The following is a 23,321-nucleotide window of genomic DNA, read 5'->3' as shown; positions in this document are numbered from 1 at the left end:
GGGGGGGGATACACTGCTGTGATGCTAACAGAGGTAAACTCCCTGAATGGCCTGCATTTAACAGTTAGGAAATCTGTGTCAACAGAGCAGTGGTTGGAGATAATTTTAGCATCCATGCACCAGTTGATATTACTTAAAAAATAAGCAATGTCCTTTCGAGTGTGGGGTTGCACCATAGTGTATAAAAGGTCCCTATCAAAACTTGTATGAAGGTCAAGGTCAAGGTTCTTTACTGTCATTCGCATCACATATGGTATATGAGGTGGAATGAAATTGTGTACACAGGGCCCCAGTTACATCCAACAAAAGTATAAATTGTAATAGAAAAACAGTAATATGATCATAAATACACTAAACACATAATAGTGCAAAAACAATATGCCGAACAGCAGCATGAAAGAGTCACTATCAAAGAGAAAGAAAGGTCACTATCAAAAATTAGGTTGACACATCAAAATCCAAGATGGCCACTGTTTTACACACACACACACACACACATATATATATATATATCCATCCATCCATTATCTTTGATCCGCTTCTTCTATTTTGGGTCGCGGTGCCCATGTCCAGCAATCACTGTACGAGGGGTGGGGTACACCCTGGATGGATTGCAAGTCCATGACAGGGCCCTATAGAGACAAACGAGACAAACAACCATTCATTCTCTCACTCATACCTAGGGACAATTTAGAGTTACCAATCAGCCATGCATGTTTTCAGATTGTGGTTGTGGGAAAAAAACGGAGTACCTGGAGAAAACCCACACATGCATGGAGAGAACATGCAAACTCCACCCAGAAAGGCTCCCGGACTGGGATTTGAACCAGGGACCTGCTCACTGAGAGGCAGCACCTCTACCAGTTATGCCACTGTGCTGCCCTATATATAGTCAAAAACAAGTTGCCACCTGGATTTAACTAAGCAAATAGGTACGAGCCTCCTATTGGATAAATACTGCATAGAATCAGATCAGAATCAGAATCAGAATAAACTTTATTGTCATTGCACCGAGATACAACAAGAATATGTACGTACAGTCGTCCGAAAGATGGGCGGAGTGCATGAAGCTGCAACTATAAAAAGTGCAGCCCTCATTATTCTTATTCAGAATAATATTTTGCTTAGATGAGAAAAGGGAAGAAAACATGAAGAGAGACGATAAAAAAAAAAAAAATCTCTCACGTCGTGTCCTAGACAGGGCATGATTTGAGGCATCAAAAAAACCTACCACAGCAAAGCAAAATAAATAGATGTTATACATGTACATATAGGCTGGTGAAGACATTGAATTTTTAAGGGAAAGTTGTAGCATAGTCCAGAGTGTCCCCCCCCCCCCCCCCCCACCAGCCATTGTCCAGATAAGAGGTGTAATTCATCATCAGCTTGGTTGAGGTTCTGTCACATGTCCACGGCCTTGGGGAAGGGAGGGGTGATGAGACAGTCAAAGCATCTTTGTTATTTTCAAAACATGCCAGGAGGAGTTGAGATAAGTCCGGCGTCAAGCCCACAATTTGGGTCAGGCAGAACTCGTGAATTGCTGTTTCTGCCTTTTAAAGTCTTGCTGGTATATTCCTCTGATGGAACTCCAAAACAGCTGAATTGATCCTTTACGCCAAAAGTCGAGCTCACAGCTTCTCCAAGATTATTTCTCTTTCATGTGTGCTGCTATAGAGTCCGCAGTCCTAATAACAGCCTGCTCCAGCTTTCTGATACAACTCCACTAATTCAATTTAATTGCTGTTGAGCTTCGACACATCCACACGAATTTGTAGACAATCCAGAATTCACCAGCCAAACAGCAAAATAACCAGTTGTCATCATGAATCCAATTTGTTTCCGTTAAGGTAGGAGGGTCCTCCTTACCTTGACTCCTGTCGGGAGAAGTTGATCAAATTTGTTGAGAGACCAGCTGAACCTTAGAATTAGGAAGTACGCAAAAAATAAAAGAGACTTTTAAGGGTTCACAGGATGAAAAAGTGCAAGCAGGGAAGCGCGGGGGGGGGGGGGGGGGAGACGCGTCTGGTTTCATCAGAGGACAGAGAAAGAGAATATTTTTTTTTATATTTCAGCTGGCAACAAGTTATTCAACCCCAACTGGTGCAATGAGTTGCTTCTCATTTCTTAAACAACCATGTTGAAAGACACATCGCGTGGTCGTGGAAAAGATGTCGGTCTGTTTGAGAAGGGTCAAATTATTGGCATGAAGCAGAGAAAACATCTGAGGAGATTGTAAAAACTACTAAAATTGGGTTAAGAACTGTCCAACACATTATTAAAAAGTGGAAGGATAGAGGAAGAAATGTGGCCGGAAAAAAATCCTGAATGATCGTGATCAGTGATCACTTAAACTTTTGGTGAACTCAAATCGAGAAACAAAACAAAACAAAACAAAAAAAACCCCAGTAGCATTCAGGGCTATGTTTAATAGCGACAGTTAGAGCATTTCCACATGCACATTACAAAGGGAACTCAAGGAATTGGGACTGAACAGCTGTGTAGCCTTAAGAAAACCACTAATCAGTGAGACTAACCAGAAAAAAAGGTTTCAATTTGCTAGGGAGCATAAAGATTGGACTCTGGAGCAATGGAAGAGGGTCATGTGGTCTGATGAGTCCAGATTTATCCTGTTCCAGAGTGATGGGTGCATCAGGGTAAGAAGAGAGGAAGGTGAAGTGATGCACTTACCATGCCTAGTGCCTGGTCATAAATGCAAGATCTTGGTGAAAAATGAATGCAACACTAGACGGAAATAGATCTTGTGACATTGCAGAAGTTTATTGAAACAACGCCACAGAGGAAGCGTGTCGTAATCTAAAGGCGGTCCAACAAAATATTAGTGTGACCTTTTGCTTGGTGACAACTTTTTTTTGGCCAGGCAGTGTGTACACACACACACACATACACACACACACACACACACACACACACACACACACACACACACACATATATATATATATATATATATATATATATATATATATATACACATACATACAAAAATTGAAGCATTGAAACATTGAAGATTGTGTCCGTGTACATGGCCTGCAATCTACCTCTGACGATACTGTTTGGATTATTTCTGCTATTTTCGTTTTTTGTCTGGGATATCAACTCGCTGCTTGTGTATGACCGACAACAGCTCCTCGATCTTCGATTGTCTGTTTCTGCTGTCGCTGATTCGGACCATTTTGATCGTGACTCGGGACCCCCCCCTCTTCCACCCCTTCTGGCAGACGTGCCTGCTTGTTTACGCTGGGCCCCAAGCCTGCTTTCTTGGTGATATCGATCCAGATGCCAGGGTTAACGTGCCGGCCGGCTGGTAAAACTCAAAGCTCTGCGTGGTCAACGTTTCCACAGCCAGCTTCCTACGTGCCCGGACCAGGGAAAATATGGGTGTTGTCTACCGGCCCGGCGCTTGGACCGTCCTGGAGGCGCTGTTTTTGAAAATCTGCAACCGTTGGCGCGCACCACCCCCACCATGGCTGGTTCTGTGTCGGACCAGATCAGGACGTGCCTCATCAACACAAGGTCTGTTGCCAACAAGACTTTTATTCTAAATGACTTTTTTAAAGACGAGGGACTAGATTTTCTTTTTCTCACTGAATCCTGGTTGCCTTTGGGTGATTCAAGCGCCTTGGTGGAACTTTTACCTCCTGACTGTCTGTGTTTTAATGCCCCGTGGCCATCAGGTCGGCGGGGTGGTGGAATATTAACTGTATTTAAATCAAACTTTTCTTGTAAACAGTTGTCCACCCTCATGCCCTGCTCCAGTTTTGAGCTGAGTGCTTTTGAACTCGGACATTCCCCTCCCGTTCTGTGTGTGATTGTTTATCGCCCCCCTCGTTCCAAGGACTTCATAAGTGAATTCTCTGATTTTCTGGCTTACATCACACCAAGATATGATCACTTTATTATCGTTGGTGACTTTAATATTCACGTCTGTTGTCAGGAGAAGCCGTTAGTGAAGGACTTCCTTGATTTGTTGGACTCATTTAATTTAACTCAACATGTAAATGCTCCCACCCAACAACACGGTCACACTCTGGATCTCATTTTAACTCGTGATGTCTCTGTTTGTAATTTGGTAATCGGTGACAACGTTCTCTCAGACCACATGCCTGTCTTGTTTGATATCATCCCGCCTTGTCCTACTGCTAAGTCATGTGATTTTGCACGTACTTCACGCGCCATTAACTGTTTCACTGCTGCACGTTTTACTGAAGCTTTTAGCTCTGAGAGGATCGATCAGCTCTCAGTGTCTCTCTCCACCGAGGAGCTAACCTCTCAGCTTAACTCTGTTTGCTTAAATATTCTGGACCATCTTGCTCCCATTAAAACCAGGAAAACAAAACTTTTATCAGAACCATGGCTTAATGACGTCACTCAAGCCGTTAGACAGCGGTGTAGGAGAGCAGAACGCAGGTGGAGGAAAGACAGGCTGCAGGTTTCTTTTCAAATCCTAAAGGAGAGTTGGCGTCATTATCAGAAGGCAGTTAAAGCCGCCAAATCGAAGTTCTTTTCTGCAATAATTTCCTCAAACTCCCACAACCCTCGAGCCCTTTTTTCCACCCTGAACTCAGTTCTACACCTCAGTGAACCTTCACCTCTAGAAGCATCAACTGAGCTGTGTGAAAATTTCCTCCATTTCTTTTCTGAAAAAGTTGCAAACACCCGGGCACTCATTTCTCCACCTGCTCATGATCCGTCCATCCCATCTCATTGTGTTGCTGTTCTGGACCACTTTGAGCCCATCTCTCTGTCTTCCCTGGAGCAGGTCTTGTGCGGCATGAAGCCATCTGGCTCCCCTTTTGACGTTGTCCCCCCTCGACTCCTTAAGGAGCTTCTTCCTGTTCTGGGCCCTCCTGTTCTTGGCATTGTGAACAGCATCTTAGCCTCAGGTGTGGTGCCAATAACTTTTAAACATGCTGCTGTCCAACCTCTCCTGAAAAAAAACCTAGCCTTGACCCCTCAGTATGTCCAACTTCCGGCCTGTCTCCAGACTCCCATTTGTCGCTAAACTGCTGGAAAAAATAGTGGAGTCCCAGCTGAAATGCTTTCTAGAGGATAATGCTATCTTAGAGCTATTCCAGTCTGGCTTTAAACCTCTCCACAGCACTGAAACTGCTCTACTCAAGGTTTTTAACGACATTCTCCTATTCACAGACGCTGGTGATTCTGTGCTCCTTCTCTTACTGGACCTCACATCTGCCTTTGATACAATTGACCACGAGATCCTCATTGCGAGGTTAGAGCAGTGGGTGGGCATCACTGGGTCAGCCCTCGAATGGTTTAGATCTTACCTCGCTGACAGGTCCTTTTGTGTCTCCATCAAAGATTTTAGTTCAGCCTCGGCAGCGCTTAAATGGGGGGTACCGCAAGGGTCCATCCTTGGTCCTCTTTTATCTTCTTTATACCTGCTGCCACTAGGTGCTATTTTCAGGAAACATAACATACCTTTTCATTTCTACGCTGACGACTGCCAAATCTACTTCCCCCTCAGACTCAACGGTACTCGCTCTATTCAACCGTTACTGGACTGCCTGGCTGACATCAGAGATTGGATGGCTTTAAATTTCTTGAGTTTCAACCAGAAAAAATCTGAAGTTATGCTGTTTCCTCCCAATGACACAATCACCAACCACTGCATCGACCTATCCGTTCTGTCACCGTTAGTGAAACAAAGAGTCACTAATCTAGGAGTGATACTTGACCCTTCTCTGAAACTCAACAATCATGTAAATATGATTGTTAAATCCTGCTTTTTCCAGCTGAGGCGACTGTCTAAGCTGAAGCCCATATTGTCCAAAAATAACCTGGAGACAGTAATTCATGCATTCATTACATCCAGGCTCGACTATTGCAACTCACTCCTTTTTGGTATCAGTCAGACCTCCATAGCTAGACTCCAACTGGTCCAAAATGCAGCAGCCCGGTTTTTGACCAGCACAAGCAAAAGAGAGCACATTACACCTGTTTTGGCCTCCCTACACTGGCTTCCGGTTCACCTTGGAATCAAATTCAAAATACTCTTATATGTCTATAAATCACTAAACAGCTCTGCCCCCTCCTATCTTACTGATCTGCTCCAGCCGTATGTCCCACCACGTTCTCTCAGATCAGCAGACCAGTAGCTCAAGCGCAGAGGTGACAGGGCCTTCTCTGTAGCAGGCCCAAGACTTTGGAATGAGTTACCTCTGCTAGTTAGACAGGCCCCCTCCCTCACAGTTTTTAAATCTCGCTTAAAAACACACTTCTATTCCCTGGCTTTCTGCACTGTGTGATCTGTGCTGAGTCTGTGTGCATCACACTGTGTTGGTCATGTTGCGGTTGTTGTTCCATCCATCCATCCATTATCTTTACCCGCTTATTCCATTTTGGGTCACGGGGGTCGCTGGTGCCCATGTCCAGCAATCACTGTGCCAGGGGCGGGGTACACCCTGTACAGGTCGCAAGTCCATCACAGGGCCACATAGAGCACCACCTAATTTGGCTCCACCTGCTGATACCAACATTTCAATTTGCCATCTACAATTTTATATTTTAGTTTTAAATGGCAGATATATTTTCTGCACTAATGGAACACATCTGTATCTGTTCTCTCACTACAAGACCCACTTAAATGATTTTGGGTAAAAATAACTAAAGCTTAACTATACAAATAATCAAAAGGTCCAATAACTGCATGAAAGAGATCAAACAATAATATAATTTTGGCACACAGTTATTTTATTTATTTATTTAAGTGACTTTACTATAAATAATAATGAAAAAGTTATTCATATTATCCAATTTTATTATGGAGTCACCATACATAAAGATGTGAACAGTCACAGTAAATGTTGCTATTAGTACAATCAGAACTTTCAGGAACAGAAACGTTAATTACAAATGATGACAAAAATCATCTTCGTTATTTCAATTTTTTCAAAATTTCACACAGTAATTATACTTTATTCAAATTAATTTCTCAGACCATTGTGGTTGTTAAAAAAAAAAGTTTTTGTTCAGCTGTCCTTTTCTTTCATGTCTCAGAAATATTTGATTATGTTAATAATTTCATACATTACACGCACCAAGAAGGTCAGTATTAATGAAAGGCATACTGTATATGGATTAAAATTGTTTTATCTGCCAAGTATTTTATTTTTTCCACAGTAACAAAAACAAAACCAAATCAATGTTAACTAACTCTGGATCACTTTCTTTTCAGGAACAGATCCAGTCTGGGTTTTAGGAATACTGGGCCATGGGGTGATCAGACCAGGGAGGCAGACTGGACAGTTTCTCCTCAGTGGCTGTTTCAATGGGCCATCCCCAGGTTTTGAAGAATCCGGTCAGATCCATGTTCACAGTTTGAGCGAACGTCTCAGCGTACATGTTCATCTTTCCGTTCTTGTCACTGGGAAAGTTGCTCATGTTGTGGTAGGCAGCAAGCACCTTCTTAAAGGCATCCCAACCAAACTTTTCCTGGAGCTACAAGGACAGAAACAAACACTGTGACAAATATCTACTACACATGTTAAAGTAATGACTGCTTTAATTTGGACTATAGTTGGATGTAAAATGAGGACTGAGGAGATCAAAACACAAGGAACAGACTGTTTTTTCAATGATCTTGTTCTTGTCAGACCTCAACATGTGACTTGCAGGATCTTTTTTGGAAAAGGTCAATTATCATTCCAGTCCCCAAGAAATCAAGTCCATCTGATAATAATGATTACAGACCAATGGCACTAACATCAATAGCAATGAAGTGTTTTGAGAAATATGTTCTGTCCCTCTTGAAATCAGAGATAAACCCTGGTCTTGATCCTTTCCAGTTCGCTTATAGACAGGGACGGGGTACAGATGATGCCATTAATGGCATCACACACCCAACTCTTAAACATCTTGAAAACCCAAAGGCCTATGCCCGTCTTCTCTTGATAGATTTTAGTTCTGCTTTTAATACCCTACAGCCTCATCTACTTCATAATAAATTACAGTAGTCCCTTGTTTATCACATGTGTTAGGGACCACGCCCACCTGCGATAAGTGAACAACCGCGAAGTAGGGATACATTAGTCCAAGTTCAAGTTCAGTAAACTTTGTCATGACATGTGCCAGGCTGTAACCACACTCATCACCTGTTACTCCCAATCTCCCTCCTCAAATAAACAATTTAAATTTAAATACTGTAACATTTTAAATAAACAATCCATGCAGCATGGATTGTTTATTTAAAATATTACAGTATTTAAATTTAAATTGTAAAGAAGGGACGTGCAGCAGGACATCAAAGGAATGACACACAGTTTCAGCTCTGCAGCAAGGAGCAGAAATATACTTCTTGATCAATTACACTGAAACGACTGAACATAGAAGTTCTAAAATAATTTAAAATAACTTAACACTTGTATATTTTGTGATGATGATTTTACAATGTGACATACTTTGAATTTTAAGTTGGAAGACAAAAGCTGACTGGTGCATCTGGACAGCAAAGGGTTAACCCTTCACAAAGCTGCAGCAGGAAAAATGTGTGTGGCAGAGAGGGAAATCAGCTGATCAGCTGCAGGAGGAAACTTTCTCTTGCACTTGTGGACTTTACACATGGTGCAAAATCGTTTAAAATTGTTTATTTAAAAAAAACAATCCATGGCTCATCCATCAATCAGCCAATTGCGTCATGTCCAATCTTACTTAAAAAAAAACGCGATATAGCGAATCCGTGATAAACGAATTGCGAAGTAGTGAGGAACTTCTGTTCAGCAGATGAATCTTAATCCTCTTCTTATTATTTTTTCTTAACAAATAGATCACAGCTTGTCAGAGTCAATAACACCTTATCAGAGCCAAGGTCCATCAGTACTGGAGTTCCCCAAGGTTGTGTTACCTCTTCTGTCCTCTTCACCATTCACACAAATGATTGCATCAGCAGTTGCCCTGGGAATCATGTTTTTAAATTATCTGATGATACTGCTATTCTCAGCTTGCTGCATGAGGGTATGGACTCCTCATCATACTTTAACGAGGTGCGATGACCACCACTTTGTTATTAATGCCAGAAAAACAGAAGAGATGTTGACTGACTCCAGGTCTCTAAGTGACAATCTCCTGTTTTTTATTCATGACCAGAAAATAAACCAGATATGTTCTTACATATATCTGGGTGTTCACCTAGACAATCTGTTCAAGTGGGAAATTAATGTTAATATGTTGTGCTCCCGGCAGCACGGTGGCGCAACTGGTAGAGCTGCTGCCTCTCAGCGAGCAGGTCCTTGGTTCAAACCCCGGTCCAGGGGCCTTTCTGGGTGGAGTTTGCATGTTCTCTCCGTGCATGCGTGGGTTTTCTCCGGGTACTCCGGTTTCCTCCCACAGACTAAAAACATGCATGTTAGGCTGATTGGTAACTCTAAATTGTCCCTAGGTTTGAGTGAGAGACTGAATGTTTGTTTGTGTCGTTTGTCTCTATGTGGCCCTGTGATGGACTTGCGACCCGTCCAGGGTGTACCCCGCCCCTCGCACAGTGATTGCTGGACATGGGCACCAGCGACCCCCGTGACCCAAAATGGAATAAGCGGGTAAAGAAAATGGATGGATGGATGGATGTTGTGCTCCCATCTACAACAGAGATTGTCAGAGTCTTTGGGGTTAACTAGAAGCTTATGGTTTTATTCTGTCAGTCCGTATTAGAAAGCATCATCCGGTTTGGAATGTCAGTGTGGTATGGTTATCTCTCTGTGCAACTTAAATCTAAAGTTAGTCGCATGGTACAAACAACATTGAAGGTGATAGGAAGGACTGATCACCCCTCCCTGCAGTCTGTCTATGATGAGTCTGTCCTCAGACTTGCTCGGAGGGTACTCTCTGACCCCGCCCACATCCTCAACACAGAATACGAACTGTTACCATCTGGCAAACGATTTAGAATCCCAGCTTGTAGACATAACAGAATTAAAACTGTATTTGTCCCTACATCAATCAGATTGTTAAATAAAGTAGGCATATAGTCTTTTGTCATGCTGCTGATGATCTGGTCTTTTTTTTTTTTTGTCGTTTACTTGTTTTAATGTATGTGGGACTGTGCAATATGCGTTTTTATTGAGTTTTTATTGAGTAATATGTGTTTTTACTGAACAATAGGTGTTGGTTTTTTTATTTTATTGTGGTGTTCACATGATTTTATTGTTTGTAGTGTATTTGGTTGTGGAAGAAGCTTTGTTTAGTGCTCTATATCCAAGAAAAATCTCCCCTTGGGGACAATAAAGTATATACAGTATCTATCTAATAATGTGTTGACATATCCTAGGACAGAAATAATCCTGACAGGTAGTTTTTGTTGCCTGTAAAGTGTTTAATAATGGGTTCATTTAGGTTGGAGTGTAAAATAACTCACAACTGCTAAGTTAGCCAAAATTACGACCACTCAAAATTAGCATAGAAAGCTATGTCAAGTACAATTAAATTTAAACAGAACATTGATGAGGTGATGAGCCAGTGTGATGTTGCACTTCTATTAAAATGCAGGCTCTGGTGCAACAGAGTTCATACTTTCTGCAGAACATTTTCGTATAAGTTTTTCTTACCTGCAGGTATGTTTCCAGGGCAGTCCAAACATTCCAATCACTGAGCTTCTTGCCTCCCTGAACGTACTTGTTTATACAGTGTCTACGAGATTCTGGGGTCAGTGATCCATGAGCCTGCAGTACAGGAAATCTGGGCTTTTAAAAAGGCAACAACTTCACAATATTACAAAAATCTTACTTCTAACATACAGAACTCTCAACAGTTAAGCTCTATTTTATATCAAATGTCTTATTGCTTCATATATTTTTGAGTATTTTGTCTCAAACTGCAGGTTTACTTGTAGTTTCTATACTTTATAAAAGGATAACGGGAGGTAGGTCATTAATTTATAAGGCTTTTTTTTTTGTGGAACCAACTTCAAGTTTCTGTTCATGAGGTTAACACCCTGGCCACATTTAAGAGCAGGCTTAAGACCCCCTGGCTCCACCGCTGCACCTGGTGGTGGATAAAATTGCTCCCTCCTCTTGTCAGGGTCTGTCACTCCGTGCTACCTCCAACAAAAAGAAAAACAATTAAAACCAACCTCACTTCTTCAACACAGTGTAAATACTACCCAATTAAATATATTGCGCTAAAATATTAAGGTTTACCTGTATTGCCTGTTCAACAATTCAAGTCAAGAAAACACTTGTTTGTAAAACTACATACATTCACTATTCAAATCCCTCAGCAACGAGGGACATCAGCATACCACTTGTTGTGAATTGTTAGTGAATAAGTATGACTAAATGAGGCTGATAACAATCATAATTGTTATTTAAACTGTAAATAAATTATATCCAAGCATACGTATGTGTTAGTCTCATGTTTTCTGGCCCTCCTGCCATAGTTACTGCCTTCATGTTTTGTTTACCTCTCAGCTTCTGTCATTGTTCATGTATGCTCCTGTCCCCCTGCATCACGCCCACTCTGCCTCGTTAATGCGATCAGCTCTCATGCTGCTCACCTGTTCTCCCCAGTATTTAAGATCCACGTTCACAACCATTCAGTGCCATATTATTGAAATCCTTTGGGTCAGTGTCCAGCGTTCATGCCACAGCCTTGTTTGTTTTCCTGGTTTTGACCTCACGTCAGTCTCATGGATTCCTCGCCTTGCCCGCTTCTTATCTAGTTTGGATTATCTTCTCTGCCTACAGTATCAACTCCTGCTTCCACTACCATGACCACGTCTCTTGAATTACATTTCAGATTTTGCCCAGGACCTCTGACCACCTGTGTTTGACCCTTGCCTGTTTCTCTGGACCTCCCTTTTGGATCTCCCTTAAAACTACGCACTGCTCTGCTCTGCTCTGCCTCAAAGCCGACCTGTCTTCACCACCGGTGACGTCATCCTCTTCAACTCCCTCAAAGAGCTCCTCCCTCACCTGTAGTGAAGGTTGGTGCCTATCAGTATCTGTCAGATCACTGTCAGAGAAGTGCTGCTCACTAACTCTCCTGTCTCTCCAGAGTGGCCCGGCCCTGGGACTTTGACCTCCAATAGCAGCTGTTAATTAATAAAAACTTTAAATATTACTGTTCTATGTCATATAGGCTTCGCCCTTTAAGAACTGTCGCTTAGTGCTTAGTGGGTTTTATCCCGTCATGCGAAGCATTGCAATAAAAAATTTAGTCCACGTCCACCTGCTGTGTGGGCCCCACCCGGTCCGTATAAATTACGTTAAGAGCAGGTAATCGGCTCCCATTTTTCTTCAGCAAGCTAATAGCACTGTCAGAAGAACGAAGAAGGAAAGTTGTCTAGCTTGACCAACCTTTGTTAAGACTGCCTTTGGCCCCGCCACGTCAACCTCCTGCCGTCCTGGTGAGTTCTCCTCCCCCAGGAGTAGCAGACAAGCAGTCTTGTTTCAAGGTAAGCGCCAAGGAGTATTTCTTAGTGGCAAGTCGCTACACGCTGGACGACGCCATCTTGTAATTTTCCTTTATCGACAACTCTCAGAGCGAATCGGATGGTTCCTCTGGGACAGGAGACGTCAGCAGCAGCCCCCCGCTGCTCACTCCCTCCTTGAGAGCGTAGTGTCGGAACGAGGGGGGGGGGGGGCTGAGCAAATTCCCACCTCCCCCGGACCTTTTTTTTGCATCAGCGACCACACCGCTCCAAGCCGTCGGTGCCCTCCTCTAGAGCTGCCCGGCATAATCCAGGAGGCGCTTGACATGAAGGGACTTTTTTCTGTCCTTCTCCTTCCACCGCCTAGATTGGATGATCTAGCGGGAAGGTTTCTGGGCTCCATTCCGTCTCGCCGTTCTGATCCCATCTGGCCTCGTTTCCTAGCAGCGACGTCCTACTGGGACAAGGCCGCAGACGGTTCCTGGTAGAATAAGGGCGCCGGTTCCCACATTCGCGCCCATCACCAGAGTGGAGGGGTTTCACCGAGTGGAAATTCCCTCGGGGCCCCCCTGGAGCCAAGCCTGGTGGAGGCTTTCAGAACCAAGATGTCCAGGTTGGACCAGCATCCTGTGCCTCCGGGTAAGCATAACCAGACAGTGACGTCACTCTCCAACCGAGCTCACCAGTGTGCGTTCCAGGCGGCCGCAGCGAACAATACGTTACGCTGCTGGCGTACAACATTCAAGAGGCTGGAGGAGACGTAGCGCTCCCTCTGCAAGGCAGCTGACATCATCCTCAACCTGTGCACCTCTTTTGTTGTCTGCCGGTCTCGCATCGCAGCCGGAGGACGAGGTTTTCCAGAGGTCCACCTGGCCCGTCACTCCACCTCCCTCTCGGAGGAGCTGCAGAAAGTTTTTTTTTGTTGGAGGGCCCAAATGTAAAAAAATGACGCACCACCTAAACGTGTGCCCACTCCACAAACATTACACGGAGTGGCTGCGAGCTTGCTCGCCAGACAGATGGATGACCAAGCTGATAGCAGGGGTGACACGCTACAACTTGCAGCCCGACCCCCTCCGTTCAGAGTAGTTCTTAGAGACAGTCCTGTCATCACCAGACAAGGTCTCATCCCTAAAGGCAGAAGTACTCATACACTGTACTTAAGTAAAAGTACAAATAAACAGACAAAAATGTACTCTAGTAAAAGTAGAAGTACCACATTAACGTTTTTACTTAAGTAAAAGTAAATAAGTACTTGCTTTTAAAAATACTTAAAGTATTAAAAGTAAAAGTACTTGCTGAATGTATTACCTAATGCAATGGTCTACATATCTTTAAGTCTGCCTACCGTATGTATATCATTTTCTGTAGTACATTAATAGTGTTGAGCCATTTTAATGAACAATGCTGCAGATAATACATGTTTTTATTGTGACGCAGTTCACACTTGAACTTGTGATTCTGCGTCAGAATTTCAGGGATGGCATGCACAGTTAAATGTCATTAAGCAAAATAAGAAAGAGAAAGGATTTTACCTTTAAAAGTTTTTATTTAACACAAATCAAAACCAATGTGTCATTTTAACGGCAATAAACACAATTAAGTAAAAGTTGTCTGATGAAAAAAGGAACATTAGACACAACTAACAAAGAAATAGGCACCGATCATTTCAACTCCAGTGTGTCATCAACTCTAGTAAAAATACTGTCTAGTCAACCTTGTAATGGGTCAATAGTGAACAATATTTTAACTTACTGACACCATTTTCAAAACTTGGACCCGAGTGTGAAGTCATTTGGAGACATCTCTCGTCTCCTGTTCTAACATCCCATGAATTGACACATTTTAATATTGAAGCAATAATTTCTTCTTCAAGATCAGAAGAAGTTGGTTTTCAAAGTTTTTTAAGTCCAGTCTGGCTCTTTTGGGAGAGAGAATCTGTCCTGCTGTACTGAATAATCTTTCAGTAGTATTTCAATAGTCTTTCTATAGACTTTCAATAGTCTTTCAATAAGGTCATGGGTGGCACGTACTGTATCTTCTGGCTGACTTTCCTCGGTGGAATTCATTTTGGGTGTGTTAGCGGTGCTGTGGGTGCACCCAGCTCAGTGATGTATATAATAGAATATAGCTCTTCTTGAAGGTGGGTCTAACGTTACCTGCCCATTTTGCATTGATTCAATGGACCAACTCCCCTCTCGCCATTGGTTACTTTCAAATTAACGAACAAATAAAAAAGTTGCAACGTGAATGTAATTTGTAACACAACGCATTATAGAAATGTAGTGTAGTAGAAAGTACATATACTTAATCTAAAATGTAGTGGAGTAAAAGTAAAAAGTACCCATGTTTAACTCTACTTAAGTAATGTACAGATTCATGAAAAGTGTACTTAAGTACAGTAACGAAGTACTTGTACTTAGTTACATCCCACCACTGTATACTGGAGCCTTCAGCTTTGCACGGATATTCCCTGCGGGCACAACCCACCTTTGATCTGTTGACTCCGAGCACCTCTTCACTCACATACACTGACCACAGGTTGCATGTGGCCTCTGTGGTGTGAGGTGGAAGCTCCCAGCAGCTTCTCTGTTGGTTGTGTCCCAGCTCATGAATTTCTCCCCATAGACCTGTGGTCCTGGCATTTTTTTAATTGAACAGCATTGGTGCTTCAGAGGAATGCATCATAACTGGATAGCCTGAATGCATCCAACCTAAAATGAGAAAATGTTGTTCAATCAACAATCCTGTCTGAATCTTTTTTTCCCTCCTCCATTTCATCTTCAGCCGTCTCCACAGTGAGTCATTCTCCTCCATTTCACTCTATAATTTGTCCTCACTCTCATCACTCTATTTACCTCCATGTCCTTTCCAACTGCATACATATATCTCATCTTTGTTTTTTTTCCTGGCAGCTGTATTTCTAACATGCTTCTACCAATACAGTGAACCCTCTTTTTTCACGGGGGTTACGTTCCAAAAAGAACCCGTGATAGGCGAAATCCGTGAAGTAGTAACCTTTGTTGTTTTTACAATTATTATACAATGAAATACTCCATAATACATTCAAACCAAAGAACAAAACCTTTTTACAGGCGCAAGCATTTGTTTAACAAATAAAAGTACTGTATAAACGTTTTTTACAATTAGCAACTGTACTGTAAAATACTTTGTAATAATTTTAATCATCAATACGAACTGAAGGCTTCAAATTGCGGAGATCAGCACCGCCCCACCGCGACCCGAGTCATTGGATTAGAAAGGGAGATTGACACACAGGTAGAGAAGAAGCGGAGAGACTGTTTAGCCAATCAGAATGCAGAACACAATTCACGATGCAAATCCGTGAAGCAGCGAGACTGTGAAAGGTGAACCGTGTTATAGCGAGGGTTCACTGTATACCCACGGTCCCTCCTCTTGACATGTCCAAACCATTTCAGTCTGGCCTCTCTAACTTTATCTCCCTGTTGTTCAACCTGTGTTATACCTCTAAGGAGAATCTCAACATCTTCATTTCTGCCACTTCCAGTTCTTTCTCCTGTCTTTTTGTCAGTGTCACTGTCTCCAGACCATACAACATAGCTGGTTTCACCACCGTCTTGTAAACTTTTCCTTTGACCTTTGCTGACACCCTTTTGTTACAAATCACTCCTGAAAATGTTCCCCATCCACTTCAACCTGCATGGACTCTTTTATTCACATATTTACCACATTCCCCATATTCCTGAACATTTGACCCCAAGTACTTGAAGTTTTGCATCTTTGTGACTTCTGCTATTCGTAGCCTCACTGTTCCACCTGTCTCCAACTCATTCACACACATGTACTTTGTCTTACAATGGATGACTTTCCTTATTCTTTCAAGTGCATACCTCCACCTCTCTAAGTTCTCTTCCACCTGTTTCCTGTTCTCACCACAGATCACAATGTCATCTGCAAACATCATCATCCACAGGGATTCCTGCCTGATCTCATTTGTTCATCAGTCCATCACCAGATCAAAGAAGAAGGGGCTCATCCTTGATGCAATCCCACCTCCATCTTGAAGCTATCAGTCACTCCTACAGAACATCTCACCACTGTCCTGCTGTCCTCATACATGCCCTGTGCCAGTCTTACATACTCCTCTGCCCCTCCAGATTTCCTCATGCAATTCCACACCTCCTCCCTCGGCACTCTGTTGTATGCTTTTTCTAAATCTACAAAGACACAATGGAGTTCTTTCTGATCCTCTCTGTACTACTGGTACTCCATTGGCATCCACAAATCAAAGTCGGCATCTGTGGTGCTCTTTCTTGGCATGAAACCATACTGCTGCTCACAAATTTTCACATCTCTTCTAAGTCTAGCTTCTACAACTCTTTCCAAGGTCGTCATTGTGCGACTCATCAACTTAACTCCCCTGTATTTGCTACAACTCTGTACATCATCCTTGTTCTTAAAAATGGTCACCTGCACACTTATTCATTCCTTTTTCATTTTCTGACTCTCATAAATGCCACTGATTAATGTAGTCAGACATCTTACTGACACCTCTATCAGACATTTCCAAACCTCCCTTAGTAAATTATCAGATCTAACTGCCTTCTGCTTCATCTTCATCTCCTTCAAAGCTTTCCAAACTTCACCTCACTAATCTTTTCTACTTCTTAGTCCACAGCTTCTATAACCTTTACTCTTCATTCACCTTCATTCTCTTCATCCATCAGCTCTTTTCATCTTTCCATCATGCTCTCCTCACTTGTTAGAACAAGTTCATTTTTAACTTTGACAAGCCTGATCTGCTGCACATTCTTTTCAGCCAGATTCCTCGGGTCTTTCTAGTCAGTACAAGTCATAATGTCCCTCCTCAGTGTTCAACCTTATGTACAACTCTCCATACACCTTCTGCTTTGCCTTTGCAGAATGAAACAATGGTACTAAAGTCTATAGAAATTGTATTTTCTTCTAATGGAAATTTTGGACTGCAGAAGTCTTGCTTTCTCTTTTCTTATATACGTTTTGCCTTTATGTGAAAGGGTTAGACTATTTTGTTAGAGATGGAATAAAGTGTCTGATAACTATCTAAAAATATTTCCTTATTATTTTGTATTTTCTGAATTTCCTGGATACAAACCTTTTTTCTTGTAATAAATATACAAAAATGTCCTTGAGAACAGTTTAAAAAGTAATCTTACCTGCAGAAATTTGCACATCAGCAACAATGCGTTCTTTCCGAATGAATTTGTGTGGTATGGCAGCCAGATCTGCAACACCCCTCATTATGTCATTCCAGAGTTTTTCCACCTTGACTGGGGACTCCAGTTCATGGATAACATGTGATGGCACAGTGAGGATGATGTTCTCAAACTCAAACTCTGCCCAGGGTGCAGGAGCTGCACGTACCAAGGACCAATCTTCAGCTTTAGTCACACCTGAAGTGAAATAAGATGGGATGGTTGAAAAGGTTCTCAGAGTAAGAATTGTTTGTTTGCAAAAGTTGTGCAATTTTTACTTATTTCAAATGTTAGTTTGTGACACGATCAACTGTCATTTGAACATTCCATGGAAAAATCTCCCAATAACATAAACTTAAACTATAAAAGTTATCAAAGTGCCATTTTAGACATGAAAAGTCTTACTTTCTCTGTGAAATATGAGCTGCAACAATGACTAATTTCTCTTGCTTGTTTTGCCAAAATCCAACTGACTGCCACAGTTTTTTTTAAATATATATTTGTTGCACAGTTTCTGACTGAGCTTCATGTTTTGATGGGCAGTTTGCATGTTTGTTTTAAAGCTGTGTGACAAATTACAGGAGAAAATGTTTTTAACAAATGCAATGATGGTGCTTTATTGCTCATAAGAAAAATTGTTTGCAGAATACATGTATGATACAAAGTGTATACAAAAGGATTCATCCCCTTGGATGTTTTGCCCATTTGTTGCTATTTTGCTCAGGTCTCTCTTGTAAATGAGTCCCCGAGGCTCAATGAGATTAACCTGTCTAAATAAAGGTTGAATGAATAATAAATCTATCATGGTGATAATAAATAGGCATTCTTACATTTAAAGTCCAATGAGCTTCATACTGCTGATTAAACATTGAAAATACATTTTACTCCACATATGACTGGGCATCTTTATTGCATGTACAATAAAATTGTTGGCTTCTTAAACCGTTTAACTGTCGTCAATGAACTTATGGAAATATACCTATATAGACCTGTGTTATGAACAAGAAATTGAGCTCAAGGGAACTCATTGTTTGGCTAATTCAGAAAAAAATGAAAACTGAGGAAATGAAAAAATAAAGAAACATAATAATATAGCCCTGAAAAAAAATGCTTGAAATGACGTTTTAAATTCAAAGAAACAAAAAAATTTAAACAAAATGATTAGGCTGAGAATCATCCTCTACCTTGTAAGTCATGGTTAATATTTTGTTTATGGTGAGACAATTATCATGATCCAAATCCAAAAAAAATTTTAGACTGGCTTGACATTCAAAGTCTAACATTCCCAATTAACATTTTATCAGTTAAATTTTAGTCTTAAGATTGATGTGTGTGAGTTTTTGTATATATAAAAAATATATATAATCAAATGCTCAAATTATTTTCTAAATTTGCTATTTCAATTTCAAACAAACTATTAAGTGCATGTAAGAAAGATATTTTGTGAACTATTTACTTAAGATTTTCCTCTTAAATATATATATAAAAAAAGACCTTAATCTAAAACAAAAACTTATGTTCAATTTTTAAACATTTATTTCAGTATACCCAATTTAAATAATCATTTATGTGATTTTCAGAAATTTCATTAAGGTCATTTAACTTATAAATATAGTGACATTTATTAAGCCTATGAATGACTTTTTAGAGTGAGCATGAAATTTTAAACATTGTAAATTGCTCTCTTCGGATGGGTGTCTTCCCCGTTGCCTTTAAAACGGCTGTGGTGGAGCCTCTTCCAAAGAAAAGTCATATAGATCCTTGTGTTTTTTAATAATTATAGACCTGTATCCAACTTACTATTCTTCAGCAAAATCTTAGAAAAGCTTGTTTTTATTTATTTATTTTTAATTATGCTGGTATTTTAGAAAAGTATCAATCTGGTTTTATGACTAATCACAGTACAGAAACAGCCATATTAATAATTGTAAATGATTTAAGGTGTAATCTGGATTCACACAATCTATCAGTCCTTGTGCTATTGTATCTGATTGCAGCCTTTTATATAGTAGATCAAAAAAATGTCTTAAATTCATTCAACCTTTATTTAGACAGGTAAATCCCATTCAGCACTATAATCCCATTGTAAATAGATTACAACACCTGGTCAGTCTTTTTGGTACTGATCTTCTGTGGTTCAACTCCTATCTCACAGATAGAACCTTATGGTAAGTATGGACTAATGCTCCTCACAGATCCATGATGCTAACTATGGCATCTCTCAAGGCTCTATTTTAGGCCCCCTACTTTTTAATTTGTACATGTTGCAGCTTGGTAGGATCATTAGGAGCCATGGTATAAGTTTCCACAGTTATGCTGATGACACACAGCTATACATCTCATTATCTCATGATGACACCTGGCCAATCACTGCACTTTTTAATTGCATTTCAGACATAAAGACCTGGATGTCGCAGAACTTTATCCAGCTAAACCAGGACAAAACAGAAGTTTCAGAAAGAAAATACAATTCGGAAATTACAAACTTTGTTTTTAAAATGTTCCAAAAAAGTAAGAAGCCTGGGGGTTCTTACCCCCAGAGCCTGGAACTAAAATCATTGGTCAGCGGGCACCGGGCAAGCAAGATCCTTCAGAAGGCACAAACCCAGCTGCTGAATGAACGGGTGAGACAGACCAATTTTAATATTGAGGCCTTGAAGGCCAAAGAAGAGCACATTAAACAGAAACTAACTATGTGTCTAGATCAGACCACACTTCAGCAAGTGTTGGACTGTACAGATCAGGGACGCTTAGCACAGCATGTCAAGTCCAAGACTCGACAACAAAATAAGTTTAACTTACTAATAACTCATCAACACCATCACTATTCCAATAACAACACATTCAGTGTAGGACAACACTCCAGTAGTCAATTACATGCCAGGGAGACAGAAAAGTGGGTGAAGAATTTATCTGACAGACAGCTCAACCAGCCGGAGACAGAGATTCTTGCCAGGGGACTGAACTTTGCGGTTGCACCAAGTAGAATTCCTCTGGTGGAGATGATCACAGCCACAGAATCAGCCATCCGCAACAACAAAATGAAAGAGGGTGAAGCAGAACAGCTCAGAATCAAAGTTTCATCCTGCCTCAGCAATGCCAAACCACCACCTTCCAACATCAGTAGAGAGGAGAGGGATGCACTCACCACTCTTAGCAAGGACAAAAACATCATCATTCTCCCAGCAGACAAAGGAAGGTGCACAGTGATTTTGAACCAGAAAGACTATCATGAGAAAGTTATGACACTCCTTAGTGACTTAACCACTTATGAACCTCTGAAAAGAGATCCAGGAAGTGGTTACAAGAAGAAGTTAATAGATTGCCTGAAAAATTTGGAGCAGGACAAGGCTATTGACCGTATTCTGTACCACAGACTGTACCCAGGGGAGGCCACACCTAGTCTGTATGGTTTACCTAAAATCCACAAACAAGGTGTACCTTTAAGACCAATTGTTAGCATGATTAACTCTGTCACTTACAATGTTTCCAAATATCTGGCGTCTGTACTCATCCCTTTAGTTGGCAGCTCAGAACACCACATACAGAACACCATGGACTTTGTGGATAAGGTGAGGGATGTCATCATGGAGACTGATGAAACAATGGTCTCTTTTGATGTCACATCACTCTTTACGTGCATTCCTGTTGATGATGCAGTAGAGGTGGTCAGTTTAAGATTAAAATCAGACACCACTCTGAGCAGCAGGACCACGCTTTCCACAGAACAACTGTGTCAACTCTTGAAACTGTGCCTGCAGTCAACCTACTTCACATATGGGGAGCAATATTATAGGCAGAAACATGGGTGTGCTATGGGGTCTCCAGTTTCTCCTATTGTTGCCAACCTGTACATGGAGGAGGTAGAAAAGAGAGCCTTGACGTCCTTTTCAGGGACACCACCAAGTCATTGGTTCAGGTATGTTGACGACACCTGGGTTAAAATTAAATCTCAGGAAGTCCACCATTTTACTGACCACATCAACTCTGTGGATAAATACATCAAGTTCACACGAGAAGATGTAAAAAATGGCAAGTTGGCTTTCTTGGACTGTGAGGTCTCAGTCTCGGATAGAGGACATTTGCAAACCGAGGTGTACCGCAAACCCACCCACACAGACCAGTATTTGCAGTTTGACTCCCATCACCCTTTGGAGCACAAGTTAGGAGTCATCAGGACTCTGTATCACAGAGCAGACAGCATCCCCACTAGCTCGGGAGCCAGGCAGAAGGAGAAATCCTACACAAAACAGGCTCTAGAGCAATGTGGATATCCTAACTGGGCCTTCCTGAAAGCAGAGAAGAAACCCAAACAGGACTCCAGTCAGCCATCAGGTGAAAAGGAGGAACCCAGACCCAGACCAGTGGTCATTCCGTATGTTGAGGGGGTATCAGAGAAACTGAGACATTTATTTTCTAAACATAACGTCCCAGTGGCTTTTAAACCCCAAAATACATTACGGCAAAGACTGGTTCATCCCAAAGATCCAGTCCCCCGGCACAAACAGAGTAATGTTGTGTATGCTGTTCAGTGTCAGGAGGGCTGTGATCAGTCTTACATCGGGGAAACTAAACAGCCACTGGCCAAAAGGATGGCCCAGCACATAAGATCAACATCATCAGGCCAGGATTCTGCGGTCTACACTCATCTCCAGGCCAGCAGTCACTCTTTCAAGGATGAAGATGTTCACATCCTGGACAGAGAGGAACGATGGTTTGAGAGAGGAGTAAAGGAGGCCATCTTTGTGAAAAGAAATCGTCCATCATTAAACAGGGGTGGAGGCCTCCGGGTTCAACTGTCCCCCTCTTACAATGCTGTGATTGCTAGTATCACTCAGCCCTCTGTGAGTAGTAAACAGCCATCAGTGTGCTAATGACCCATTGTTAGGCTGATGGTCCTGCTTGAGCATGTGATCAGTTGGTTTTGGTTGTCAGCAGCAAACTGGTTGATCCACTCTAAGAAGGGGCTATTTAAGAGACTGAGCTGAAAACAGCACCTCAGACTGAGGAAGTCTCTTGGATGAGAGACGAAACGTTTCTAGAATTTTTTTTGCTTTGTTTTGCTTTTGTTTTTTTGAATATCCAGAGGACCAGATTGAACTTTTTTTGATTTTTCTACCTGGATTATTGAGCATGCATCAAGATAAAGCCTGGGGGTTCTTTTTGACTCTGAGCTTACTTGTATTCCTCATATCAAACATATAGTCAAAACAGGATAGCGGGAGGAATGGAGGGTTCACACCAGATACTGAAAGCAAAGCATCACATATTTTTGCCACTCACCAATGTGTAATATTGGATGATGTCCCTCAATAAATAAATGATCAAGTAATATATTTTATCATTTCTTTAACTGGGTTCTCTTTATCTAGGACTTGTGTGAAAATCTGATGATGTTTTCGATCATATTTATGCATAAATATTGAAAATTATAAAAGCTTCACAAACTTTCAAGCACAGCCGTGAGAGCTGAGTGAAGCTGACACCCCACCCACTTCCAAAATTAAAGCAAATAGTCTGAATGGTTAGTGCTCCGTTAGTGCTGGTTTGTGCCGTTAAAATTTTCGTTAGTGCTGCTTTGCTTTCTGAGATATTAAAGATTAATTTTTAGGTCATCCAAAGGTCACCATCCCCCCATGTTGCTCCAAAACAGACGGGAGTGGTCTATTTTTTTAGTGCTTCGTTAGTGCTCGTTTGTTCCGGTGAAA

The 23,321-nt window shown here is 41.5% G+C and overlaps 1 protein-coding gene across 1 annotated transcript in view; it reads right to left on the bottom strand.

Moving 5' to 3' along the window:
- Positions 1-7,221: 7,221 nt before the first annotated feature.
- LOC119410539 (TRPM8 channel-associated factor homolog) overlaps positions 7,222-23,321 on the bottom strand; it is a 46,913-nt gene continuing 30,813 nt past the window's right edge. The window contains 4 exon segments of the mRNA XM_037677421.1: positions 7,222-7,479; positions 10,575-10,688; positions 14,888-15,111; positions 17,575-17,811. Of these exon segments, the coding sequence (XP_037533349.1) occupies positions 7,237-7,479; positions 10,575-10,688; positions 14,888-15,111; positions 17,575-17,811 (818 nt within the window). The 3' untranslated portion in view covers positions 7,222-7,236.

The sequence above is a fragment of the Nematolebias whitei genome, chromosome 6 (assembly GCF_014905685.2).
Source record: "Nematolebias whitei isolate Nwh7 chromosome 6, NemWhi1, whole genome shotgun sequence".
Lineage (NCBI taxonomy): Eukaryota > Metazoa > Chordata > Actinopteri > Cyprinodontiformes > Rivulidae > Nematolebias > Nematolebias whitei.
The sequence above is the reverse complement of the archived record's forward strand: the minus strand, read 5'-3'. Positions and strand labels throughout refer to the sequence as shown.